The sequence below is a fragment of the Myotis davidii genome, unplaced genomic scaffold (assembly GCF_000327345.1).
Source record: "Myotis davidii unplaced genomic scaffold, ASM32734v1 scaffold18, whole genome shotgun sequence".
Taxonomy (NCBI): domain Eukaryota; kingdom Metazoa; phylum Chordata; class Mammalia; order Chiroptera; family Vespertilionidae; genus Myotis; species Myotis davidii.
This window is the reverse complement of record NW_006292696.1, coordinates 5,770,866-5,793,744: the sequence shown is the minus strand read 5'-3', so window position 1 is coordinate 5,793,744 and position 22,879 is coordinate 5,770,866. Positions and strand designations below refer to the sequence as shown.

Genomic DNA, 22,879 nt, shown 5'->3' with positions numbered 1-22,879 from the left:
GAGAAGCTGTCGGGCAAAGAAATGCGGTACTACATGCCCCTCGCTCCTCACCCCACTACCACTGCATGGCACCAGGTACAGCAAAACACATAATGGGAGGGTGGGGGGAGATGACTTTGGAGAATAAATGAGAAGAGAAAAGCTTAAAAAGGACAATGTTTATAAGAAATCAAATGTGGACACTATTGGCGAGTGAGTCTGTGGATACTACTTGTGAGTGACCTCTTTACTGGGAGGGAAGTCCTAGCTGGCTGCTCAAGGTGCAGGACTCTCAGAACCACATGGCTTCATCCTCCCAGGCTGCAGCTGATGGCCTCTCACTGGGTCTGTGGTCAGTCCAGCAAGCTACAATGTGATGTGGGCCAATGCACCTGGGTAACAGGAGACTGTGACCACTAGAGGTGAGAGCTGAAATGGAAAGGTCATTATTCAGGGAAGGTCAAAGGCAGCTAGATGCATGCTGACGTTGAAAGGAAGAAGAAAACCTGAGTAAAAACAGGGGGCTCATTGGTAGCCCAGCGAGGGTATAGGCAACCTGGCCTTCAAGCAGAAAAGAACGTTCCAGGGCAAGATTAATGCCCTGTGGCCCAGGAAAGCCAGAGGGTGGACATCCCCAAGGAGCCTTGGTTCCTGACATGCTCCAGGTCCCAGGCATCCATGCCCTAGGCTCCCATGATAGCCCTCTCCCCGGCCTGGGCATGGGTACCCTCGCTCCCCTCTACTTGAGTTAGTTTGACGGATCACAATACCTTGAGCCTTCCCCAAACAGACACTGTGTAACTGTCTGGAGCCGTGGAACACACTGGTCATTCCCTCTGGCTTTTACTGTTTTACAATGTGTCCAATTTACAAGTATTAGAATGCCTTCCTCTGACCCTCAGCGGATCTTCATCTCACTGCAGGGTAAATAAATCATGTCTTTGACACTGCACTGAACAAATCCAATTTGTCTTCATGAAAAATCACACTTGGAAAACGGGCAGCGTGGTGTCCTGATCAAGAGCCTGGGCTCTGGGGTCAGACTCCCTGTGACCGGATCCCAGTTTCATGGCTCCTGGCAGCGTGACCTTGGGGGAGTGGCTGCACTTCTCAAAGCCTCTGTTTCCCCATCTGTAAAATGTGTGTACCTGGTGGGGTTTTTATGAGGATTATATGGAAAATTATAAAGTATTTTCTGTAGAAGTTTTTCTTAAACAAGTGGACATTCATTTTTTACATAACCTCAAGTTCAGTGGTTTGAATTTTGTCGTTTTGATGAAAGAAAGAGAAATAGAAGTTAGTGGATCTATGGAACATGGGTATAGACAGCTACACTTTACTGAGGAACTACCATGTGTCCGACACTGACCAGATGCTTGACATCTGTTATTTGATGTATGTCGTCTGCACAAAGGCAACTGACACACACACAGAAAGCCAATTGAATACCAGGCACTAGGTTGGGGCTACCAAGTGAAGAGAACACAATGCCTGCTCCTGAGAAGTTCCCAGGGTGGTTGGGGTGCTGACGCTGGGCCAGGCAACCTTGCTGTCTTATCTACTTTGCTTCAGTCCTGGGCAAAATGAGGATTTCCAGTGAGGGACTGCTCAGGCTCCTATTTCATCTAACAACAAATGATTTCACATTCACTGGCCTAACAGATCACGCCACCTATTGATAGTTCCCATGCCTTTTACGTTTTGCCACTTATTAACCACTTGTACTAAATGATGATATGGATGATCAATACTATAGTATTGGGGAGGTCTTCAAGGTCAAGTTCTTTGGACTGGGCTGCTAGAATGCATTGGCAGAAGCAGAAGCTCTCACTCAGTCAAGGCAGAGCCCCAAAGACTAAACCATAGTGTCCTAACAGGAAGATGCCTTACAGACTTAAAGGGAACCTAGGTCAACGCATTCATTTCTATACGGAGCCCCAGGGGAACAAGGTGATGTAGTTCACGGCTGGCTCAGCATCCAGCTCCCTGACATGCTGGGGCTTTCTGCACCACCCACAATTTATCAAACTGGCTAACAGACCAGGCTCCAGAATCAGACTGCTGAGATTCCCATCTCTCCTGTACCACGGTAGAGCGGGAGACCTCAAATCAAGACGCTGAGCCTCTCTCCTGCCGTGTGAAGCTGGTCTCCTCACAGCGCCTGGCTGCCTGAGGATTAGGTTTGGTGATGCTTATTAATGGCAATAGCATAGTGTCTGGCCCCAAATGAGCCTTCAATAACTGATGATGATGATGGGAGCAAATACGCCACAGAAAGCACCTACTATGCGCCAGGCTCCATTCCAAGCACTTTGCATTCATTACCTCATTTACATTTTACATCCATCCTATGAATAGGTAGATATTGCTATTACTCCCAGAAGATTGCAGCACAGAGCGGTTGCGAAACTTGCCAAAGTAGCAGAAAGCAAGTTTGTAGCTAGGACATCTGTCTCCAGAGTCTGAGCCCTTAGCCACTACGCTGTGGTGTAGGCTGGCTCGTGACTTCCTGTTGCCAACTTTTGAGTCTTCCTCTGCGTCAGAGGCTGCTGTAAATGCTTATCATGAATTAGCTGACAGCTATCACACCAGCCTAACACACAGATATTAATATTAAGCTTACATTAAATGTTCACATTAACAATAAGTTGATAAAACAGAAGGTGGAGACAGTGGAAAGACAGAAATCATCAGCTACGGGGCGAGGAGAAGTGAGATAAGGACTGAACATTCAGAAAGACCAGGAAACTACTCTAGGCAGGAAATGTCCATGGATTCCTCAGGTGGGAAAGACATCTGTGATTGGGTGACACAGATGGGCAACAAAGACAACGGACGATTTTGCCAGCTTCAGAATTTAGTTGAGGAGCTAGACCATTGCGGCAATTGGGGGGAGGGGTGCAGTGTGGTGGGAAGGCTTGAGCTTTGAAGCCAAGCACCAGTTCTTTTGACTTACTCGCTGTGTATCTTTCAGGAAGTCAACCACTTCTCTGAGCCCTGGTTTCCTTTACTACCATGGAGACAATAATCCCTCATCTGTAGAGTTGTTTTGACATTTAAATGAGATATTTTAAATGCCAAGCACAGTGACCGGCACAGAACAGAAGCGTAATAAATATTAGTTCCTCTGAACAGCACAGGCTGTGCTGAACTAGGATGGGCCGACTTATGGGTGTTTACAATATAATAAACCACACACTCCTCCACATGGGGGAAAACTGAGCAGAAAAGTGCAACCTTGCTCTCCTGCCTCGAAATGAACACCACAATATCCTGTTAAGAGCCCAGGAGAACAACCTAATTTTTCTTCTCCTCTCTTTCCTATTGGCAATATTTTTAAATCCCTGCTGAAAATGCTGAACTGTCATCTCGTTGTTTTCCTTTGTTCCAATGTAACACTGGTTATTACCTCCTTCATTTTTAAGATCTTCACGGTCAGTACTAAATGATTATTTGTGGAATAGAATTATAATTCTAAAAGGATATGTTTTACACTGTGATGGATGGGCACATATGCTCTGAAGTTGCAGGGAAAGACCAATTTTCCGACACTTCAGCTCTATTTGCACAAATGCATTACTGTTATAAAGCACTGATTATAGCTAATAATGGCATTGTTCTCACCCCAGTAAGTACTTGGTTTGGTAAAGCTCTAAGAACTCTCAACTTTGGCAATCAATTTCCTTAACTATGGGAAATAGCCTATTTCATATAGATTATTACTTTAATGTCGTATTACTCCCTAAGTTCACACACTCTCAGAATGAATTGTCACTCAATTTACATTTGCATGGACCTCTCATTATTAGGCTGGCCAGATTAAACACACTTCAAAAGCCACATTAGTATAATATCACATTTATCAGCGTTTGAGTTCATATTCGCCACACTCACTCCTAAGTCTTTCAGGTTCTATAAATTAACTTCATGTCAAACTAGGTAAAAATAACAAAAATAGCCCCAAATAGGGAGTTCAGGGCATATAGGAGTTTCAGCGCAGCTCCAGGAGGAAGGTAAGGCATTCTATCCTGTTTTTTGGGGGGTCCCATGAGCCAACCATCTCACCAGCCACAACCTGGGAGAATTCCAGAATGTCTTCTAATACCTCAGCTCCTACCTCCAACTAGTATATGGTCAGATGTGTCAATGCCATCCCTTTAAATGTCTTTTAAGTCTTTATTGTCCATTCTTCTACCCGGCCTTCAGGCTTCCCTTATTTAATATGGCAATTCAGAAGCTTTTCCATTTTACAAGTTGGTAAACCTCAAAATCAAAACACCATAGAATATGAACATCAACAATTGGCAATTACAGGCACAAAGACTTAAGAACAAGTGGACCCAGGACTTGGTCTTCAGAGCCCTAAACTCTGAGAAAATCCCCCCATTATATTGCATCCTCCCCTGAGCAAGCATCTAGACCACAAATCTGATCACGTCTCCCTCGTCTGCTTAAAACCCTTCTCTGAATTCTCTTTGTCTGTAAAGAAAGTAAGTCCAAGTTCACAAAGTGTCTGCCGCGTCTAATTCAGAAACAGAAGCTAATGTGCTCCCCTAGTCCAGAGTAAATGACCTTGAACCCCTACAATCCCATGGACACTGACCCATATCCTCTTCCAAACTTCATGTTACAATACCAAAGACTTTCTCTGTTTTTCAAAGAATTGAACTATTTTTTCCTCCTCAAGAAAGAAATGTGTAAAATCAAGGTAACTCTTTTTATCAGATAGTTTCCGAGCTTTAACGACAAGCATTAGAGTGAACCATTCTGATGCCTGAAGCAGTGTCTCTGACCTTGGTTTATGGGGTCCTAATTAAGTCCTAATTAAGCACCATGCAACCCTTCCATTCGTGATGAATAAAGGCACCCAGAGAAAAAGGCAGCCCTTGCTCTTCTCAAAGTTCAGACTGCATGGGAAACACATGCAAAAATTATTAGCCGGAGTGATAAGCAGAATAACAGATGCAGAAAGAAGCTGAGGGGCCCCAGGACAGGTTCTGGGAGGCAGGGAAGACAGGAAAAGCAGCGGAAGCAGAGGTTACTGCCCAGGCCAGGGAGTGTGACTGCCCGTAGCATGTTAAGGATAAAAAGGACCTTGATCGATCAGAAAAGGCAAATATCCACTCTCCTATTAGGGAATGCACATGCAAACCTGACTGTCCATTGTGTTAGGGTCGCTTTGCTTTATCAAATGAGATTTATTTTTTTGCCAATCTAATTAGACTTTTGACATCACAAGAAAGGATTCTAAGGGCAGCCGATTGGTGCCCTCTACGCCCTCACGAATACATTTCTTATCTTGCTAGAATGGCCAGGAAATCTCTAGGAAAAACAAAACAAAACACACCACCTCAGAAATGATTTTGCCAAGATTTTCTTTTAATTTGAACTTCAACAAGTGAATATTCAATCAGTAGAGTGGCCCTAAGTACCAACAGCAAAATTTCTTTCAAAGCAGCATAAACAATAAGTTCTTAAAAAATGAAACATGGCTCTGTTCCTCTTAATTTCCTTCTCACCCTGGTGGTGGCAAAGAGAATGCCTTCCCAAAACATCAAGGAGACTCCCGATTAACCATAGTAATGTGATACCTGGTACAAACCCTTAAAATTCTTAGGTGATCCCCAAAGTCTAATTTCTTCAGGATGTTTCAACCCTCTACCCCACAAACCCTTTCATAATCATTACTAAAATTAAGGAAAACTTAACACTTTGAATTCATCCCATATTTCCTCCTGCATCATTTACTCAAAGTGCTTGTAAACTACAGAAAACAGAATAGTTATCAGAATGAGCGAATGCATACAGGAGGCCGTAAAGGAGGAGATACCTCTAAACTGGATAACCAGCCCCCCGAAGAACTGAGAGGAGATAGAAGTCCATCTTCCCGTGTCATCTGAACAAAAAATATTTTTTTTAACCAAGACACCAGGTTGCTGGGCATTTTGAATCCTACTATCGCCGCTTTTCTATGTTCCTCCTCGCCCCACAGGTCCCTCCCCCCACAAGGAGAGGTAAAGAAACTTGGGTGGTTTTACTTACGATTGTGAAGTTCATGACTTTGAGAATCCAGATGGTCATGGCCAAGTTCACCAGTATTAAAATCATCAGCAGCAGGACAAAGAAATACAGGCATCTTTTCCGCCAGCCGTAAATCCCCACTTTGTACACCTGTGGCCCCCCGGAGCTGGGCATGGTGCCCCGGTGGTGTGTGTACTGTTCCTGAGGCATCTGAAATAAACGAAGCGGGACAGAAGCACTCACATTAAACTGCTGAGAGGGGGAAAGAAAAAAAAGAAAGGCAAAAAATCAACTGATGGAGAGATATGGCTGGCTGCTGTCCGTACATTTCTACCCTCTGGACAGAAGTGGCTCCTCTGCACGGTCGCTTCAGCCCTCTCCGTTCACACAGCCATCTCTCATGATGCGTGTAACCTTCCACATACACACGTATCCTGGGAGGGGAGGGACCCTAGGAAGCCATTCGAAAGGTCTCTTAGAATCCAACATCTTTGTGAGGGAGACACTCAAGATCTATTAAAGTCTTAGAAGTAAATTTGGAATTCGTCTGAGGCAATGAAATAACCCCAGCAGTTTACTGCAGTGCTATAATAACAACATTCAGGCAATTTAATTGCGAATAATGACCTAAAATGCAATCATTCTTTTTTAAAAAATATTTTTTTATTGATTTCAGAGAGGAAGGGAGAGGGAGAGAGAGATAGAAACATCAGTGATGAGAAAGAATCATCAATGGCTGCCTCCAGCACAGTCTCTACTGAGGGTTGAGTCTGCAACCCCAGCATGTGCCCTTGACTGGAATCAAACCCAGGAACCGCCTGACACTATCCACTGAGCCAAAACAGCTAGGGCTCAAATGCAATCATTCTTAATTGCCAGAAAGTCAGTGGCAAAAGTAACAATTTTGATCATCCCTCTATTCCAAAGTTCAAAGGAGTGTGGATGGGCACTCAGATTAAACCTCACCTGACTCAGGAATAGTTAACAATATGTAATAGCCTGTGCTTACATACTTCCCTTGACAGAGAACTCACTACCATTAAATTTAGTCTTTATGAGTCAGACAATTCTAATTGGTATCAGTCAACTCATTTATTTAATAAACAAAAAGGAGGTTCAAAGTCAAATAAAGTGTAAACCTGTCTTCCAGGAGCTTGCAGGCTAATGGAAGAAATGAACTAGTTAAACAGTGATCACAGTAGAATGAGGTAAGTCAGAACAATATGTGCCAATAGTAAGTAACATGCCAACCTCCTTTAAAGTAAGGATTCTTTCCCAAATCCCTGCTGTCGACACAAATTATCTTTATACCAGCACTACTAATTAGATACCAACACAAATCTGAGGAAAATGATCACTTCCATAAAATTATAAAACCACACCAAAATTTAAAATTAAATCCAAACAAAGCTATCAACATGTATCACTCAAAATGGGAAAGAACTGACTACTACAAAGGAAGGTGATTTGCTAAAACTAAAGTGCATAGTGTGGTACCACGGACTTCAGCGCCGCATCTGATGAGCACATCATCCCTCTTTGGCCATGAACCATGTGACAACAGGGACTCTACTGAGTTTCTCTGTTCAAATTACCACACAACCTTTACTTGGTGATTTTTGCTCCATTCGGTCCTCAGGTAGGCACACTTCATTCCCTAAGAATAAGACCCACCTCTGTTTATTTTCATCTTACTCAACGGCAATTAAATTAGTGACATGAGATACCAGAGTGCCCAAGTGTACTTTGGTGACAAAGTGTGGGCCCCAAAATCACATCCTTGGTTATTAGGTCATTTTCCAGGTAGTTCAGAATATGATTACTTTATGATTTTCAGATATTCATTAAAATGAATGTGTAAAATCACCCCCTCCTCCCGCCACCCGACCCCTCCAGAACTCAAGGCCTTGAGGCATTCCACTTGAAAAACCAAGCGAATTCTTACTTAGAGTCACTAGCGGTCTCTATGATGTCTGTCTCATTTCTGAACATGACCCTAAGAGTGAAACCAGGCCCTAGTATGAGGATATGTTTAAATACATGTGCCTGGAATGAATAAGTGAAGAAATAAATGTATAAACGATGAATGAATGAATGATTTCCCATCCACTATGACATCTGCTGCTGTTTGGGGGTGCACAAAAGTGGAAGCCAAACACCAGGGAAGTTCTTATTTGTATCTTTGCAAACTTCCACTGGAGGCTCCCAAAGCACTGATTTCCCAACTCAGCTTTGAGGTTCATGCTGCAAGAAAACCTCTATTTAGTAAGTCAGCTCCTTACAATTCTCTAGGTCAGGGCTGTATTGCAACAACATAGGAAAACAAAGTCATCACTTACTGGCCCTTTTACAAAGTTCAATTAGAAGAGGGAAAAAAGTGCCATATCAGTCTGAAGGAAACGAAGCCTTGATTTTCTATGAAATTATATTCTGTAAATTAAGGAAATGATCACAGAATCTTGGAACCATATCTGAAATGTTCTTTGATTCCAACCAACTAGTTTTATGAATAACCTGGTTTAAGAGTAGAGAATCTGACCTACTTGTGCATGGCTACAGGGTACGTGGCAGGATAAGGACAAGAATAGCAGTCCCTGATTCTTGTGGGTATGATGAACAGCAAGGAGTTCTTCACACATGAGTGTCCAGGAGCTAGAGGTATCCCCCCACACCAGCTGTCTTTCCTCTGACACTCTCCCCAACCAATGAGAGCATTACATAGCTTAGCTATAAAACAGAAATGCCATGTTCAATAAATATCTATAAGAGACTGGGGAGATGGATAGTACACTTTTACATTTTCTTTCATACACAGGTTGTTGTTAGAACTTGTCAGAATTCAGTGATTATTTCCACTATGGGTTCTCAATCCTGATGCCCATCAGAGACCTCTGAGGAGCTATTCAAAATCTCTATGCTCAGGTCAATTAATAACAGTCACAATGGTAGGACCCAGGCGTCAGCATTTTTAAAAGCTCCCAAATGATCCTAATGTGCAGACAAGGTTGCTTATCACTGGTGTAGAATAATGTCTTTCAATGCAGCAGGATTCAAAAGAAACGTGGAACAAATTCAAATTCTGAGCTCTATGATGGAATTAGAACTGTTAAAAGCTTCTCAGGTCATTTCCAGTATATGGGACAACTTTCCTAAAAAAATAAAAATAAAATAAAAACCGGCCTTCTTCCCCCTCCCTCCACAGTACAACCATCTTGAGACAAAAATCTTGAAACAAACTCTAATCTAGCACATAAATCAGGAAGAGAGCAAGAATGAGGGATGAACCACTCTTGAGACACCGCTGCAGAACCCTTGGACTCCTAGAAACCACTGACTTTGCCTGACATGTTTATTGATTTACTGAGTTGCTCAAAGGCCAGAAGGGAAAGTAGTTCCCTTTCAAGTCACTTAGCGAATTATAAGCTGAGCAGGGGTCAGAACTCTGACGCCTGATGTAGTGGCCTTTTCTATCTCTTGAGGGCTCCTCTATCTCCACCACACCCCTTGCCTACTTTCATAAGCTAAATGAAACAACAAACTCCAATCTACAACTCTGCAATTAAAAAAAGATAGATTGATAGATCACTCGACCGATCAATAGGTTATGGAACAGGGAAGGGAGTGAGCAATTTTCTAGGAATGACTGTTATAGGGAGCCTTGCCAGGCAAACATACTGTAATGGAAACATCTGTTGTCAATAACCCTGCCTGGAAAGGGACAATTTAGATATGCTGAGTACATTAATTTTTCTAGTAAAAAAAGCACACACAACATGTTGTAATGTTAAAAACATAAGAGGAAAGACCATCTCCAATCTGTATTTCTCTTTGATTCACAAGAAGTTTGCTGTCCAGAGAATGAAGTTGAAGTTTCAGGTCCTCTCTTGCCAGGCCCTTTCTTGGCCCTGGGAGGGGCAGATGATAATGCATTGCCAGCATCATACATTCTTTTGTTTTTTTTTGGTTAATTCTCACCTGAAGAAAGAGGAGAGAAAGAAAGAGAGAAGGGGAGAAAAAGGGAGACAGAGAGAGAGAAACACTGATATGAGAGCCAAACCGGCTACAGTGGACCCTGCCTTTTTCAGCTTCCCTTTATGTTGCCTGACTGGAAGAATTGCATGCATTTTGGAGGTCTAACTAACAGGAAATTAAATCAGGGGTGCGTAGAGTTTGGGTGCTGTGGTATATATGTATATGGTTTACAGGCACTTCCCTGTAGAAGTGCATTATTGCTAGCTCCCTGGTGTAGAAATGTCTTTTAGGAATTATTTCACCCTTGGTGTCAACTCACCAAGCATGGTGTCATGAAGGTGCAGGACCAAAACACACATTGCGATGTAAACATCTCCTATAGCAGCCAGCTCCAGAAATAGGCAGGTAGTGGAGAAGTCAAAAGCTAGTTTGTCATTTTTTCTATCATCAGATATGCAAAATTTCAAATGTAGGATTCAATCCTCATTGACACCTAATCAAAACAGAAATTCTCTCCTGTCAAGGATATACTCAATTCAGCATATATAATTATAAATGCACCACACCATTTTTCTTTTTTTTATGGGACACCGAAAATAGAATTATTCAGAATTCTTGTGTTTGCAGTTATGTGCACTGTGTCTCTGTCTTTTGTATGTAAAGTTGAGTACTTTATGCATCATGGCCATTTATATTTAAAAAAGGAAGTTCTTTTGAAATTACCAATTTCAATAAACAATGATCTTTTCCATTGTCTGTACAGAATGTGATAGTGCCAAAGAGCTGTCATATGAAGACACTAAGCGACCAAAAACTGTAGAAAAAGTATGTCAGACAGTTAATTATTAATATTATTTTTCTGGATTTTATGATATGCCATCTTCTATAATTAATAATTTAAATTTCTTTCCCATTCCAAATAAATATTCATGTGTTTAACTTAAGATTGTACTTCTAATTCTTCAGGTTTCTTTCCCTTTAAAATGGCCCCGTATGTTGTTTAAGCTTCAGACCTCACAAAACCTGGATCCCCCTCGGGTCCCTCCCACAAGGGACCCCAAGCATACACGGAAACCTCAGTGTAATAACACGACTGCACAGCACTGCTTAGCTGAGCTCGATGGGAGATACAATTACTTCTGTTCCACTGCGAGTGCTTTTCAGACTTTGGAATCTGTACGCAACACTCCCGGGTATTGATTAAATGCAGACTCCCAGGCATCGCACCAAAAGATCCTAATTTAGTAAGTCTGGCTGCATCTGAAACCTGTATTTTTAACAAGCACCAGAAGTGATCCTGATAATAATGGCCCAGGCTCCATGCTTCCAGAACATGAACTTAGATCCATTACAGAAAAGTGCCCTGGCCCATTTTTGCCTGTACTACTGTTATTTTTCACTGGGTGACCCATCTTCTTCGCATATATACTTGGCCATCTTTCACATTTGTGCTGCATTCCTACCCTGGAGTTTTCATTTCCATCCGCCCCCTTCAGCAATATATTGACTATTATGCTCTTTGCAGCCTTTCGTGTCTTGGCTTTTTCAATGTGAACAGATCTTTTCTGCCATTAAAATATCTTAACTTTATTACCCTCTCCACCTCTTACTTTTACTCTCATTGAGGCCCAGGGTTCCAGGATCCTTGGCAATCTCTAAAAATTTCATATTCTCATCCATCCACTGAAATGAAGCATTCAAAAATCACTAGTGATGGCCCTGATCAGAATTCAATGGACTTTTATAATGCCCATTTTCCTTGGACTTTCTGAAGTTTTGGACTTTGCCAACTTCTCCCTTTCATCTGGAAGGTTTGTCCTTAGGCAGTGATGACAATGCAGGTCCATGGTTTCCTTTTGATTTCAGTGATCACTGTCTGTCTTTCCAACTTCTCCCCCCTGCTTCTTTCTTCCAAGTTCAATTAAGAATCAGTGTTATCTCTCACCGCAGAGACAATGTTCAGGGCTATGCTTGCATTGTGTGCTTCTATGATAACGAAATTCAACTTACAATTTGAATTCTTGTTTCCATCTCAAATTGGACCTGTCTAAATATCTTTCATCCATATACTCTCTCATCAAATAATTACTGATCATTGATCAAATTCTATTTATTGGGCAAAGGGTCTCAAGATACCACAAATAGTAAGAATTACACTGCGTTTATGAAGCTCACGGCCTGGGCAGTGGGGGAGAATTAATAGTAAATGCATAAAGAGACAAAATGAATGCTGTGAAGTGCTTTCACTGAAATACATCTGATAATGTTAAAGAGAACATCAGAGGATGAAAGATGTTTTATAGACTCATCAACAGAGAACTCTCTGAGGATGTAACATTTAAGCTAAGACTTGAAGGATAAGAAAAAGACATTGAGGTGAAGGCTGGGATAAAAACAAATTCCAGACAGAGGAAATAAAGCAAAGTCCCCGTTGTGGACAAGGTCTGTGTGACTGTCGGTGGTGAGTAAAGTGGAAACGGGCATGAGATGAGGCGGAATAAGTTGGCTTGGAGCCAGATGATGCTGGACCTTCGAGACCAGAGTACAAAGACAGATGTTCTTGAAAAGTCTATGAAATTCCTGGCAGAATTTGAAACAAGGGAGTGATAATCTGATTTATAATAGTAGCAGTGCCTAGACCAGAATGGGTGAGGAATAAATATCTGTTGTTTGATGGCATTCAATAGACTTTCCGTCCTCTACACCGATCAGACATTAAAACACTTCCAAAAGTTGAAAAATTTGGCAAAATGATTCTCAACCAGTATAACATGCCCTCATAGGAGGCTTACTTGCATCTGTGGAGGTGTATCGGGCATGGGAATTTTTAAAAGGAGTCCATTTACCCAAACACAGCCTTTTCATGAAAATGATAAGATAGAAAGTGCTTTCTATCAGACTTTGGGAATAATTTTACATTGTTATCTAACATATTTTACAGTCATATGTGTCATCTCTCTGAATATATCCTAAAACCTTCTAAGTATTTAGAAGTTCTCTGAACACCAGGAGCACCTAAAAATGGTAAGTATGAATATCTATCTATCTATCTATCTATCATCTATCTATATTCTATCTATCTACTTATCTATCTGTCTTAGCTTACACTTGTTAATGAATGAATGAAAATCAGGCCATTGCTGAACAGCAAAGCATATAATCCAGCAATAAGTAAATAGCGGTGAGATCAGAAGCAAAGGAATGAAAGCTCACATAACTCTCTTTCTAAAGGCACATGCAATCATACCGATGTTAAGGCTTAAATCCAAAGCATTACTCTACTCTTTCATGAGGTTATTTTCAGCGTTCACCTGTTTATCAACAAATCCAGTTGACTTAAAGATAATGTTTCTCACACACAAAATGCAATAGGATTATATTTTTCAAAGAAGGAATAGTGAAACTTACTGTTGCTTTGCCATTAAGTAGGGAACAAATACCAATAGTTCAAGTCAATTTCATAATAAACCCCACCTATAACAACAGGCTAAATAAATAGTTACCAAATATAATAGACTAGAGGCCTGGTGCACGAAATTCGTGCACGAGTAGGGTCCTGAGGCCTGGCCAGTGATCAGAGCCAATCGGGGCCTTCAGACTACCAGCCGGGGCCTTCCTTCCTTCCACGCCACCCCTGGTGGTCAGCACACGTCAGAGTGAGCAATCAAACTCCCAGTCTGCCTGTCAAACTCCCAAGGAAGGAATTTGCACATTAGGCTTTTATATATATATAGATAGATGTGGGGTTTCCAAAAGAAAGTCACTCTGGATGGGTGTATTATTAAAATATGATTTTGAGAGCCATAAATTCATTCAAATGTTCAAATCTGAGATCACATACCATTATGGAATCAAGGCCTGATGCTAGCTTAATGTGAGAGCTTCCTGGAGAAGACCCATTCTGATAAACTGGACTTGTGAAGAACCTCCTCTTAGGCTGTGTGACCTTGTTTCATCTCAGCCACTGCAGCCACCAACCCCTTAGTGACTTTCTGATGCCCATGCAAGTTTTTCCTCATCAATGCCCAACATCTGTCATAGGAGCCACTGGAGAGATCTGCAGAAATCTCACGATCATGTGAAGTCATCACCAGAATCCTTGAATTAGGCCCAGCCTCAGTGGTCCCTGACCCTGTGGATTCTGCTCCTCTAATGAAGGAAGCTACAATATACATCTAGCTTAAGGCTCACCTACACTGAGCTTCAAACTGATGAGCACCACGTCTTTGACTAGTCTTTGAAATCCTAATGCGGAAACTTGCCTGATCTTACTTAATCATCATATATTTGTATACAGTGTTGACTTCCCTGCCTCAGGCTGGTTGGTACCAAATAGCTACTAGAAAACCTTGTATTGCTCCCTTCCCTACATTTCACCAGTTGATGTAAAAATGATGGAAGGTCTTTGGCAGAAACATACACAGCTGTGGTACTTTGTGCGGCTGAGCACATACGCTAGAATAATACTGTTAGAAGCCATTCCTTTGTGTCTGCACTCAGTGTTTTTGTTTCTGCATCGTTCTTCTTCAGGACAATGAATGTTTTCCTTTTATTCCTCCCAAATAAAAGAGATATCTGGAAAAACAGTTCCAGTGTCTGTATTATCAATACAGACAAGAATGTGTTATGTTTTGAGGGTTATCTTCTGTACAAGAATGTGTTATGTTTTGAGGGATGATTAAAAAGTACTCAGTATACTTCTAAAGACACATCAAGGCCATCAAGTTTCCTGATGATGTTTCTTTGGGGCCTGTCATATTGTTGGGGCCATGTTCCACTCTTCTCATTGGGTAGAGGTGAAGCAAGGAAGCACTGACAGGCATTTGACTAATGCTTGCTTGCCTCTTTTACCCATCAGGCTTCACAATCTTGTTCCATAAGGGAACTTATGGGAGTGCCAATGAGTGTAATTCTATGTACAGTTACATAGTAACATGACAAAGCACCTGGCCTTCAAGGAAGTCTCCAATCTTTCAACAGAAAAAAAATATTTTTGACAGCTACCACGTGCCAGGTACCATAGTAGATCCTGGAGATACTTATGTCTTCCCATGGATGAGAAGGATATTTCTACCCTCATTAAGCCTGTGTTTAATGGAAGAGATGAACAATAAACATATAAATAGAAGAAACAACTAGAAATAAAGTGAGGTATCAGGAAGGAAACGAAGAAGGTTTTGTGACAGAGAATGGAGGGCAACCCACTCTGGTCACAGAAGGCCATTCTGGCCAAGTGACAATTTAGGTGAGGCCTAGGGGTAGAATGACTTTTCCAGCAGAGGACAAACACAGCAAGCATTTGGCTTTAACATATGCTCAGGTTAAGCAGGATGGCTGGCAGGGTTGGCTTTGAATGAGTCCAGAGGAAAGGGTACAGGATGAGTTTGTAGAGAGGCTGCAGATCAATTATACCAAACCTTGTAAATGATGGTAAGGAGTGAAGAATTAATACTGCCAGACTAATAATAACTACGTACCTTATTTAGAAATAAGACATGTGATACCAATCAAGTGAGCTAGAGTTTATTGATGATGATGACGATGACGTATGTTAAAATTTCCAACGCATTTAAAAGTAAGTATGAATTAGATCACTGTATATGATTGAAACCAGTTCGCATAAATAGCAGGCACAAGTTCCTTCACAGGGTCATTACAGTTTCTAGAGTTTGTTGTGGAGTCTGAGTCACTCTGTATTATCTTGGCATGTAAATAGTCTTCCAATAGCCATGTTAATTTTGAGGTCTTTGATTTAAAACTATCTGCCTTCAAGAGTTGTTTTCATTCAGCCAGCCATATAAAGCATTAGTCTTGGATTGCTGATGTTTGGCACAATTTATACAATTGTAACAAACTCATTACTTGTAGTTTTGATAGAATAATCAACATCTGTTTTGTAAAATTCACAAAGAAAACTAAATGCCTGTTTATGGGAAATGATCCAGAAATGGCATGTTCTATTTAAACAAATATTGGGATTTAAAAGTTAGCTATTTCTTATTATATTTTGCCAATAATTTTTATATGCAAGTGTTGAAGAATTTTCACCGAAAAAAATTAGGCGAGTGCATGTATTTAAAAGAACCAAAGAGCAGACAGTTAAGAACATTCCTTTTTCATTCACACGTTAAGCCCTCCTCCCTAAAGGCAACTATCACCAGCTTTTTTCTTATCCTTACAGAAATGCTAGGTACACACATTGGCCTTATTCAATATATACATTCAGTGCATGCACACGTTTAAATTTTCCTTTTTTACACCAACAAGAACATATTATATGCTCTTTATTGTTCCAAATCTAACTTGGCCCACTTAATATAGTTTAGTGATAGTCCCATAAAAGTATACAGAAATATAATTTTTACTTAGTTTGAAATTGCATGGATACATGATATTTAACTTAACCAACTCCTTAGTGATGAATATTGATGCTGTTTACAGTAATCTTCTGTTACCAATGTTTGTTCAAAGAGATAGATATTTATCGGGTATTACCCTGTGCTGGCACTAGGCATTCAGCAGTAAAAAGACAGATTCCTGACTCTTGGACCTTATATTCAAGTGGAAGATATGATAAACAAGCAAACCAACAGACACGTAACTTTTCATACCTACTCTTGGGAGTAAGTTTTATGAAGACAAAAGTAAAGCCGGGAAAAGGGACAGATGTGTGTGTGTGTGGGGGGGGAACGCTCCTGTTCACAGGACCGACAGGGGAGGCCTCTCTGTAATGGAGAGATTTGAGGGGCAGAACAACAACAACAACACAAAAACACGAACAAGCAAGAGAGTAAAGCACGAGGACACGGAGAGAGCACTCCAGTCGGAAGAAAGAGTACCGGCAGGTGCAAAGGCCCTGAGGGAGGGGCTCATTGGGCATGTTTAAAGGACAGGGTGGCTAGATCAGAGTGAGCAAGGGGGAGAGTATGTGAAAATGAGCTGGGAGAGCAGGCAGAAGAGTTGTACATGTGGTCTTATAAACCACAGGGAAACCTTAGGCAGGATACTGATTGTAAGAGTAACTTTCAGAGACCTGGGCTTAGGCATGAGATGCTCAGTTCGTCAGCATGGGATCACTCCAGCGGCCTCTCTAAGGAATAGACTGCAGGGGATGAGGATGCAAGTGGAGAAGCCAGGGGCCTGTGGGTACTACTCTTGCCCAGAGAGAACAGCCCAGACCAGGGTAGAGATGAGGGAGGAGGTGCAGAATTGCCGTATTTGGAATCTATTTGGAAGGCAGAGCTAACAGGATGTTGCTGCTGCCCCAGGACATAGAGTGTGTGCAAGGAAAGGACAGGAGTCAAATGCCAAGGTTCTGGCTGAGCAGCCTGGTGAACGAAGCTGCCATTCATCAGGATGGGTGCAGAGGAGACTAGTAGGCTCTGGGGCAGGAGGCAAACCGAGTGTGCAGAGGGAAGATAGCTCAGTTTCGTCATGCTGATTTAGAAATGCATAGAAGAATCTATGGGGTGGCATCACAAAGCCACTTCAAATTATGACTGGAACTCAGGGGGGAGACTGGGCTTAGAGAGAAATGTGTAAGTCTCCTGCATATCAGTATTATTGAAAGCCATAGCAATGGAACATGGATTTTTCACATATGTCCAAATATACCTCTCACAGAAGCCCTGAAAACTGAATTGCTAGATCTAAGTGTGTGTGTTAGTGTACGTGTGTGTATAGCCATTGCTTTTGTAGATGTTACTATTAAAGTTATCTTCCAAAGTACAATGCCCCTTACATATAAATTTAAAATAGTTGTCTTTGATGAATTAGAAGATATTTCTTTATCACTATAAACATTAATTCTTACTGTTCTAGAGATTTAGATGTGTGAAGTGCCAGTGTAAGTAGTTTCAGATAGAAATATAATTTTGAAACACACATACATATGTGTACTAGTAATTCTGAGATATATGGGCTCAGACATTTCCGACAGCATTCTAAGGGATCAATATGATTAAAATTATTTCAAAAAAATTATTTCATAAATTAGGATACTGAGGTCCTCAGGAATGAATGTTCTGAAGGACTCCAAACCAGTAAGTTGGTTAGGGTCTGGACTCAAACTCAGGCTCAATTTTCTTTCCATTTCATATGGAATGAGGCAGACTTGGCTTTCCCTGAATAAGTCACCAGGTATTTAGAATTACCATCTAGGCATGTATTTTGTGTGGAGTACATGAACACGGCCACCACCTGACAGATCCATGTTTTCCTCCAGGCCCTCCCATGGCTCTATTCTAGGCATTTGGGATACACCAATGAGCAAAAACACAGATCCACCCCCCCCACCCCCGCCATCTCATGGCCGTGGTAAGAGGCAGTGGTGGGAGAGGCAGATACCAAAAATGAAAACCATGTTTGAAACTTCTGTTACAGAGAATGAGTGCTATGGGGGAAAGACCAAGAACAAAAGGGAGGAAGAGAGAGAGTGAAGAAAAGGGGGATAAGCAGTGATGTGGGTTTGGGAGCAGAGCAGGTTCAAAGGCTAGAAGCATGGGAAAGGCTGTCCTCATGGAGATGCTAATATCTGAGCAATGACTTGGAGTCACTGAAGATTAGGCTGTGCATAAAACTCAGGCATCATTCTAAACATAATCCTGATATTGCAAGCTGAGGATCAGAAAAGAATACATAAACTGAATACCCCTGAACAGGAAAGATAATTTCAAATACCTGACCGCAAATTTAATAGTGTCATTTTCACAAGCAAAGGGCACTGCCTCTCCCCATCGTGTCCTTGTCTATGGCCAGTGTTCTGTATAGGAGTGGCAGGTCCATTTCAACTAGCCAGCTACCCTGTGCTGTCCAAGGTCCGAGCTTCTTAAATCCCCATGGATGATTCTACCCAGAACAGGTAATGACCATCCCAGTCAAACCAGTCACCACAGCTCTTCTGTGATGTGGGGACCAAGCTGTGTAATAAAGTAATGATAAGCATGACTCAAACATGTAAAATCAGAGAATGAGACACAGAGCTTGAAGGGAGCATGGACAATGCCAAGTTCAAAAACAATTTAACAGCTGAGAAAGCCAGGTTCAGGGAGGAGACGTGGCTTAACAAGGTCACAGAGTAAAGTAGTGATGAGGCCAAAGAAAGCTAAACTAAAAACGAGCATGCTGCCCACAAGCTCCACGGTCCAGTCTTTCCCCCTTAAACTCCTATTAGACATCACTTTAATCAAACACCATATATATGCTTTCTGAACAATACCCAAAGGCAAACCACAACAAAGCCGTCAGCTTCCTCACACAAAGAAAGCACACAAAACTGATGACCATCACTTGGGTAACGGTTACTATGTGCCAGACACTCTTCTAAATGCTTTCCTGAACTTGTTTAATCTTCACACACATTTTGAGATAGGTATTACCACTACCCTCGTTTCACAGAGGAGGCACCTGAGCAGCAGAGAGGCTCGGTAACCTACCCAAACTCACTTAGTTTGTTAAAGAATTTAAACCCAGAGTTTGTTAAATAATCTGGCTGAAATGCCTGTTCTCTCAATTCTTGTGTTAAATGCTACCAGATATAGCTATATGTGTATCCGTGGTCAGAACAGTATAATTACTTATTTTAAAATGTTTTTGTAACATTTTGAGCTAGAATTTCTCAAATTGGGTATTAATTTTAAGCCGATTCATCAAATACTTATTGAGCAACTACTGAATTTCAACCAGGGTGCATTCCACCACCCTCCTTTTCAGGTAATAAACCATCTTTGATATGTCTCTAAAACCCATTAGCTTTACAACACCATGGAAAACAGCTACAACACATTAGATACCTCCTTTTATAGTGATTCAATAGTTCTATAAAATTAGCATCAACCCAGTAGATGCTCCCTTGACAACTGTGTTTGGTAAGGATCCTTAGCAATTATCTAAGCTCTCAAAAACTTGCAGAAAAATCTGCTGTCTAAAAGGAAATGCTCTTCATCTCATTTTTAGTCATAATTATTTGTATTTTTTTTTTACATCAAAGAATCCAGAAACAAGCATGGCAATAATAATACCTAAACGTTACTATACAGTGTGCTAAGCACTTGGTATGCCTTCACATATATGTGTAGGTATGTTTGTACAGATGTGCATGTGTCTACTGAGATATAATGTACTTCCAGTGAAATACACAGCTATTAACCATCCAGCTCGAGATTTATAAAACCGTACATCTCTGTAAACAATGTTCAATCAAGACAGGGAACGTTCCCATCAACTGAGAGCGTCCCCTCATGCCCTGTCCTAATCAACCCCCACCCCAGAGGCTCTTCTGGATTCTATCGCATTTAAATGTTTAAATCCTATGTAAGTTGTATGATGTGATTATTCCAAGGAATGTTGACACCTGTGCTCGTGCGGCCCTAGTGCACGTCCTCTCAACAGACACTTAGCCCATCGCAGCACTGTCCCCTGAGAGAATCCGGTCACCACACCCTAATTTCTCTCTCATGCATCTACAATGGCACTATATGTACCACCCTTGAAACAATTGAGGGGCGGGGGCGGGGGGGAGGCAGGTCACTCAGATCATTTTATACATTCTGTGGTTCAGACCCGAAGGCCTATTGAGAGCTTACTAATGGAAACACCTACAGATAAGGAAGGTGGGGGTCGATGACACGGACACAGACCCTCTCAGAGGAACAGGAGGTGCTCCCACATCCCACCAACTGCTGCGCCGCAAGAAATCGGACCAGGGATGCTCGTCTTCAGCTTTTTCTACATAATATACATTTGTACATAATAGCTCAGTATGTTTAAATGCTCCGTAACTAAGTCAATGGAAAAGCTACACCAAACTGCTGCCGGCCAGTCCATGGATAGCTGGTTTGGGACCCACTGCTGGCATCCTCAGCCTGCAAGACACCAGGAGTAGGGTCTTCAATGACAGAAGGGAGACCACAAACCTTAGACCCATGGTCGGCAAACTGCGGCTCGCGAGCCACATGCGGCTTTTTGGCCCCTTGAGTGTGGCTCTTCCTAAGCCTTAGGAGTACCCTAATTAAGTTAATAACAATGTACCTACCTATATAGTTTAAGTTTAAAAAACTTGGCTCTCAAAAGAAATTTCAATCGTTGTACTGTTGATATTTGGCTCTGTTGACTGATGAGTTTGCCGACCACTGCCTTAGATGATCATGGGCAACTTTCAGGGTTAATGTCTGTCATTACGTGGTAGAGGTAATGCAGCCCAGACTCGGGTCTATGGCCACCACTCCTGACCACTGAGACAAGCAGGAGACTTTGGTAAGCGCCTACTAAGCAATAACAAAGAGAGAACCTGGCAACAGGAAGATAGAATGGAATTAAAACAAAAATAGAAGGAAAGAGCTAGACAGAATACAGAACAAGAGAGATGGAAGAAGGTAAGAGCAGGAAGGGGTGGCTTCTTGGCCGTCTCCAGGCTTTAAGGAGTCCTCTTTCATGGACTATGCCATGCTCAGGACCGCACACCTAGCCTGAGTCAGATGAATGGGGTGGTGCTGAATGATTTGCTTGGAGACAGGAGCTAACCCTGATACTTACTTACATGGGCTCAATAAGAGTAGTTTCAGTGGCTGAATACCTGGACCCCTGCAAGGAACTGCCGGGTTTCCAGGAACTCAGAAATGCATTATTTGGAAGTCAGGGTGCGCACAAGAGAGTCTGATTTTATCACCCTGGTCAGGGAAAGTGGTTTGAACAAGGAGAGAGTTTCTAATCCCTGGCAATAGAGTCTTTATCAGGAAACTGTGCTTGCTATTTAATAGGTGCCACTGCATTTATCGGTTCAAGGGAAGAATAAAGCCATCCCTTCCACAGCCACCCACACACGCAGAGCTCCATTAGGACGGCCAGCAGCAAAGGTTTCCAAGCAAAGCAATCTCGCTGGGTTTACACACGTAGTGAACCGTGGTGACACACTCCTCCTCCCGTCCCACACACCTGTCTGACAGGCAGGCCGGGGGCCACTGCTTACATGGCCTCCATTCTATAAGGCGGCTCACACTTGGCAGCAGTAATTTGAAGCAATAATGAAGAGGATCACCTTTCTGTGTAGCAGCAAAGGTGAAAGAAAGAGGACAGCGGACACTGCAGAGAAATTCGGGCAACACAGAAAGAAAAGGCAACCTGGATGAGTCGGGGTGAAATATTCTCTCCTCTGCCGATTGTCCCACTTTATCTTATCTGCCTATTTCATTCTTTGCCTCATGCCATCTCAGTCAATATTGAAGTATAGAAAGATAAAATACTCAAGTTCTTCATGTTACGTGCCTTACATGCACAATCTCACAACACACTACGGGGTCCATACTATCATGTCCATTTTCAAGATGATCCAACTGTGGCACATGGAGATGAAGTGACCTGCCCAAGGTCACACAGAGCCGGGGCTCAGGTCACAGTATAAGCACTCTCCTTCTGCTACTAGATTACCCCATTCTTTTTTCTTGCTGTGCTTTCTCCCTGACCATCACCCTCTTCACCTTAGGTTAATAGATGTATGTTGTCTTATTCGGAAACAAGTACTGGTCAGATGACTGGAATTGAGTTCAGAGAACTACATTTTTCTCAGGAGGAGGTTAACCGGAATGTGTTTGGAGAAAAAGAAAGAGAATAGCACAGAAAAAGATGAGGGTAGATAAAATAACTCGAGATGTCCAGCCTAAGGTATTCATAAAGAAATGGAAGAGTTTGCCTGGCTGGTGTGGCTCAGGGGTTGAGTGTTGACCTATGAACCAGGAGTTCACCGTTCAATTTCCTGTCAGGACACATGCTTGGGTTGTGGACTCGTTTCCTAGTTGAGGGGTGGGGAGCAGAAGGCAGCTGATCAATGATTTCCTCTCATCATTGATGTTTCCATCTCTCCCTTTCCCTCTGGCTTCCTCTCTGAAATAAATATATATATATATATTTTTAA

At 42.0% G+C, this 22,879-nt stretch overlaps 1 protein-coding gene across 1 annotated transcript in view; it reads right to left on the bottom strand.

The window, feature by feature from the left end:
* The window catches only part of SGCD (sarcoglycan delta), a 301,109-nt gene that overhangs the window by 272,247 nt on the left and 5,983 nt on the right, over window positions 1-22,879 (bottom strand). Inside the window, exon 2 of the mRNA XM_006766292.2 lies at window positions 6,022-6,210. Within this exon, the coding sequence (XP_006766355.1) occupies window positions 6,022-6,210 (189 nt within the window). The remainder of the gene's footprint in view (window positions 1-6,021; window positions 6,211-22,879) is intronic.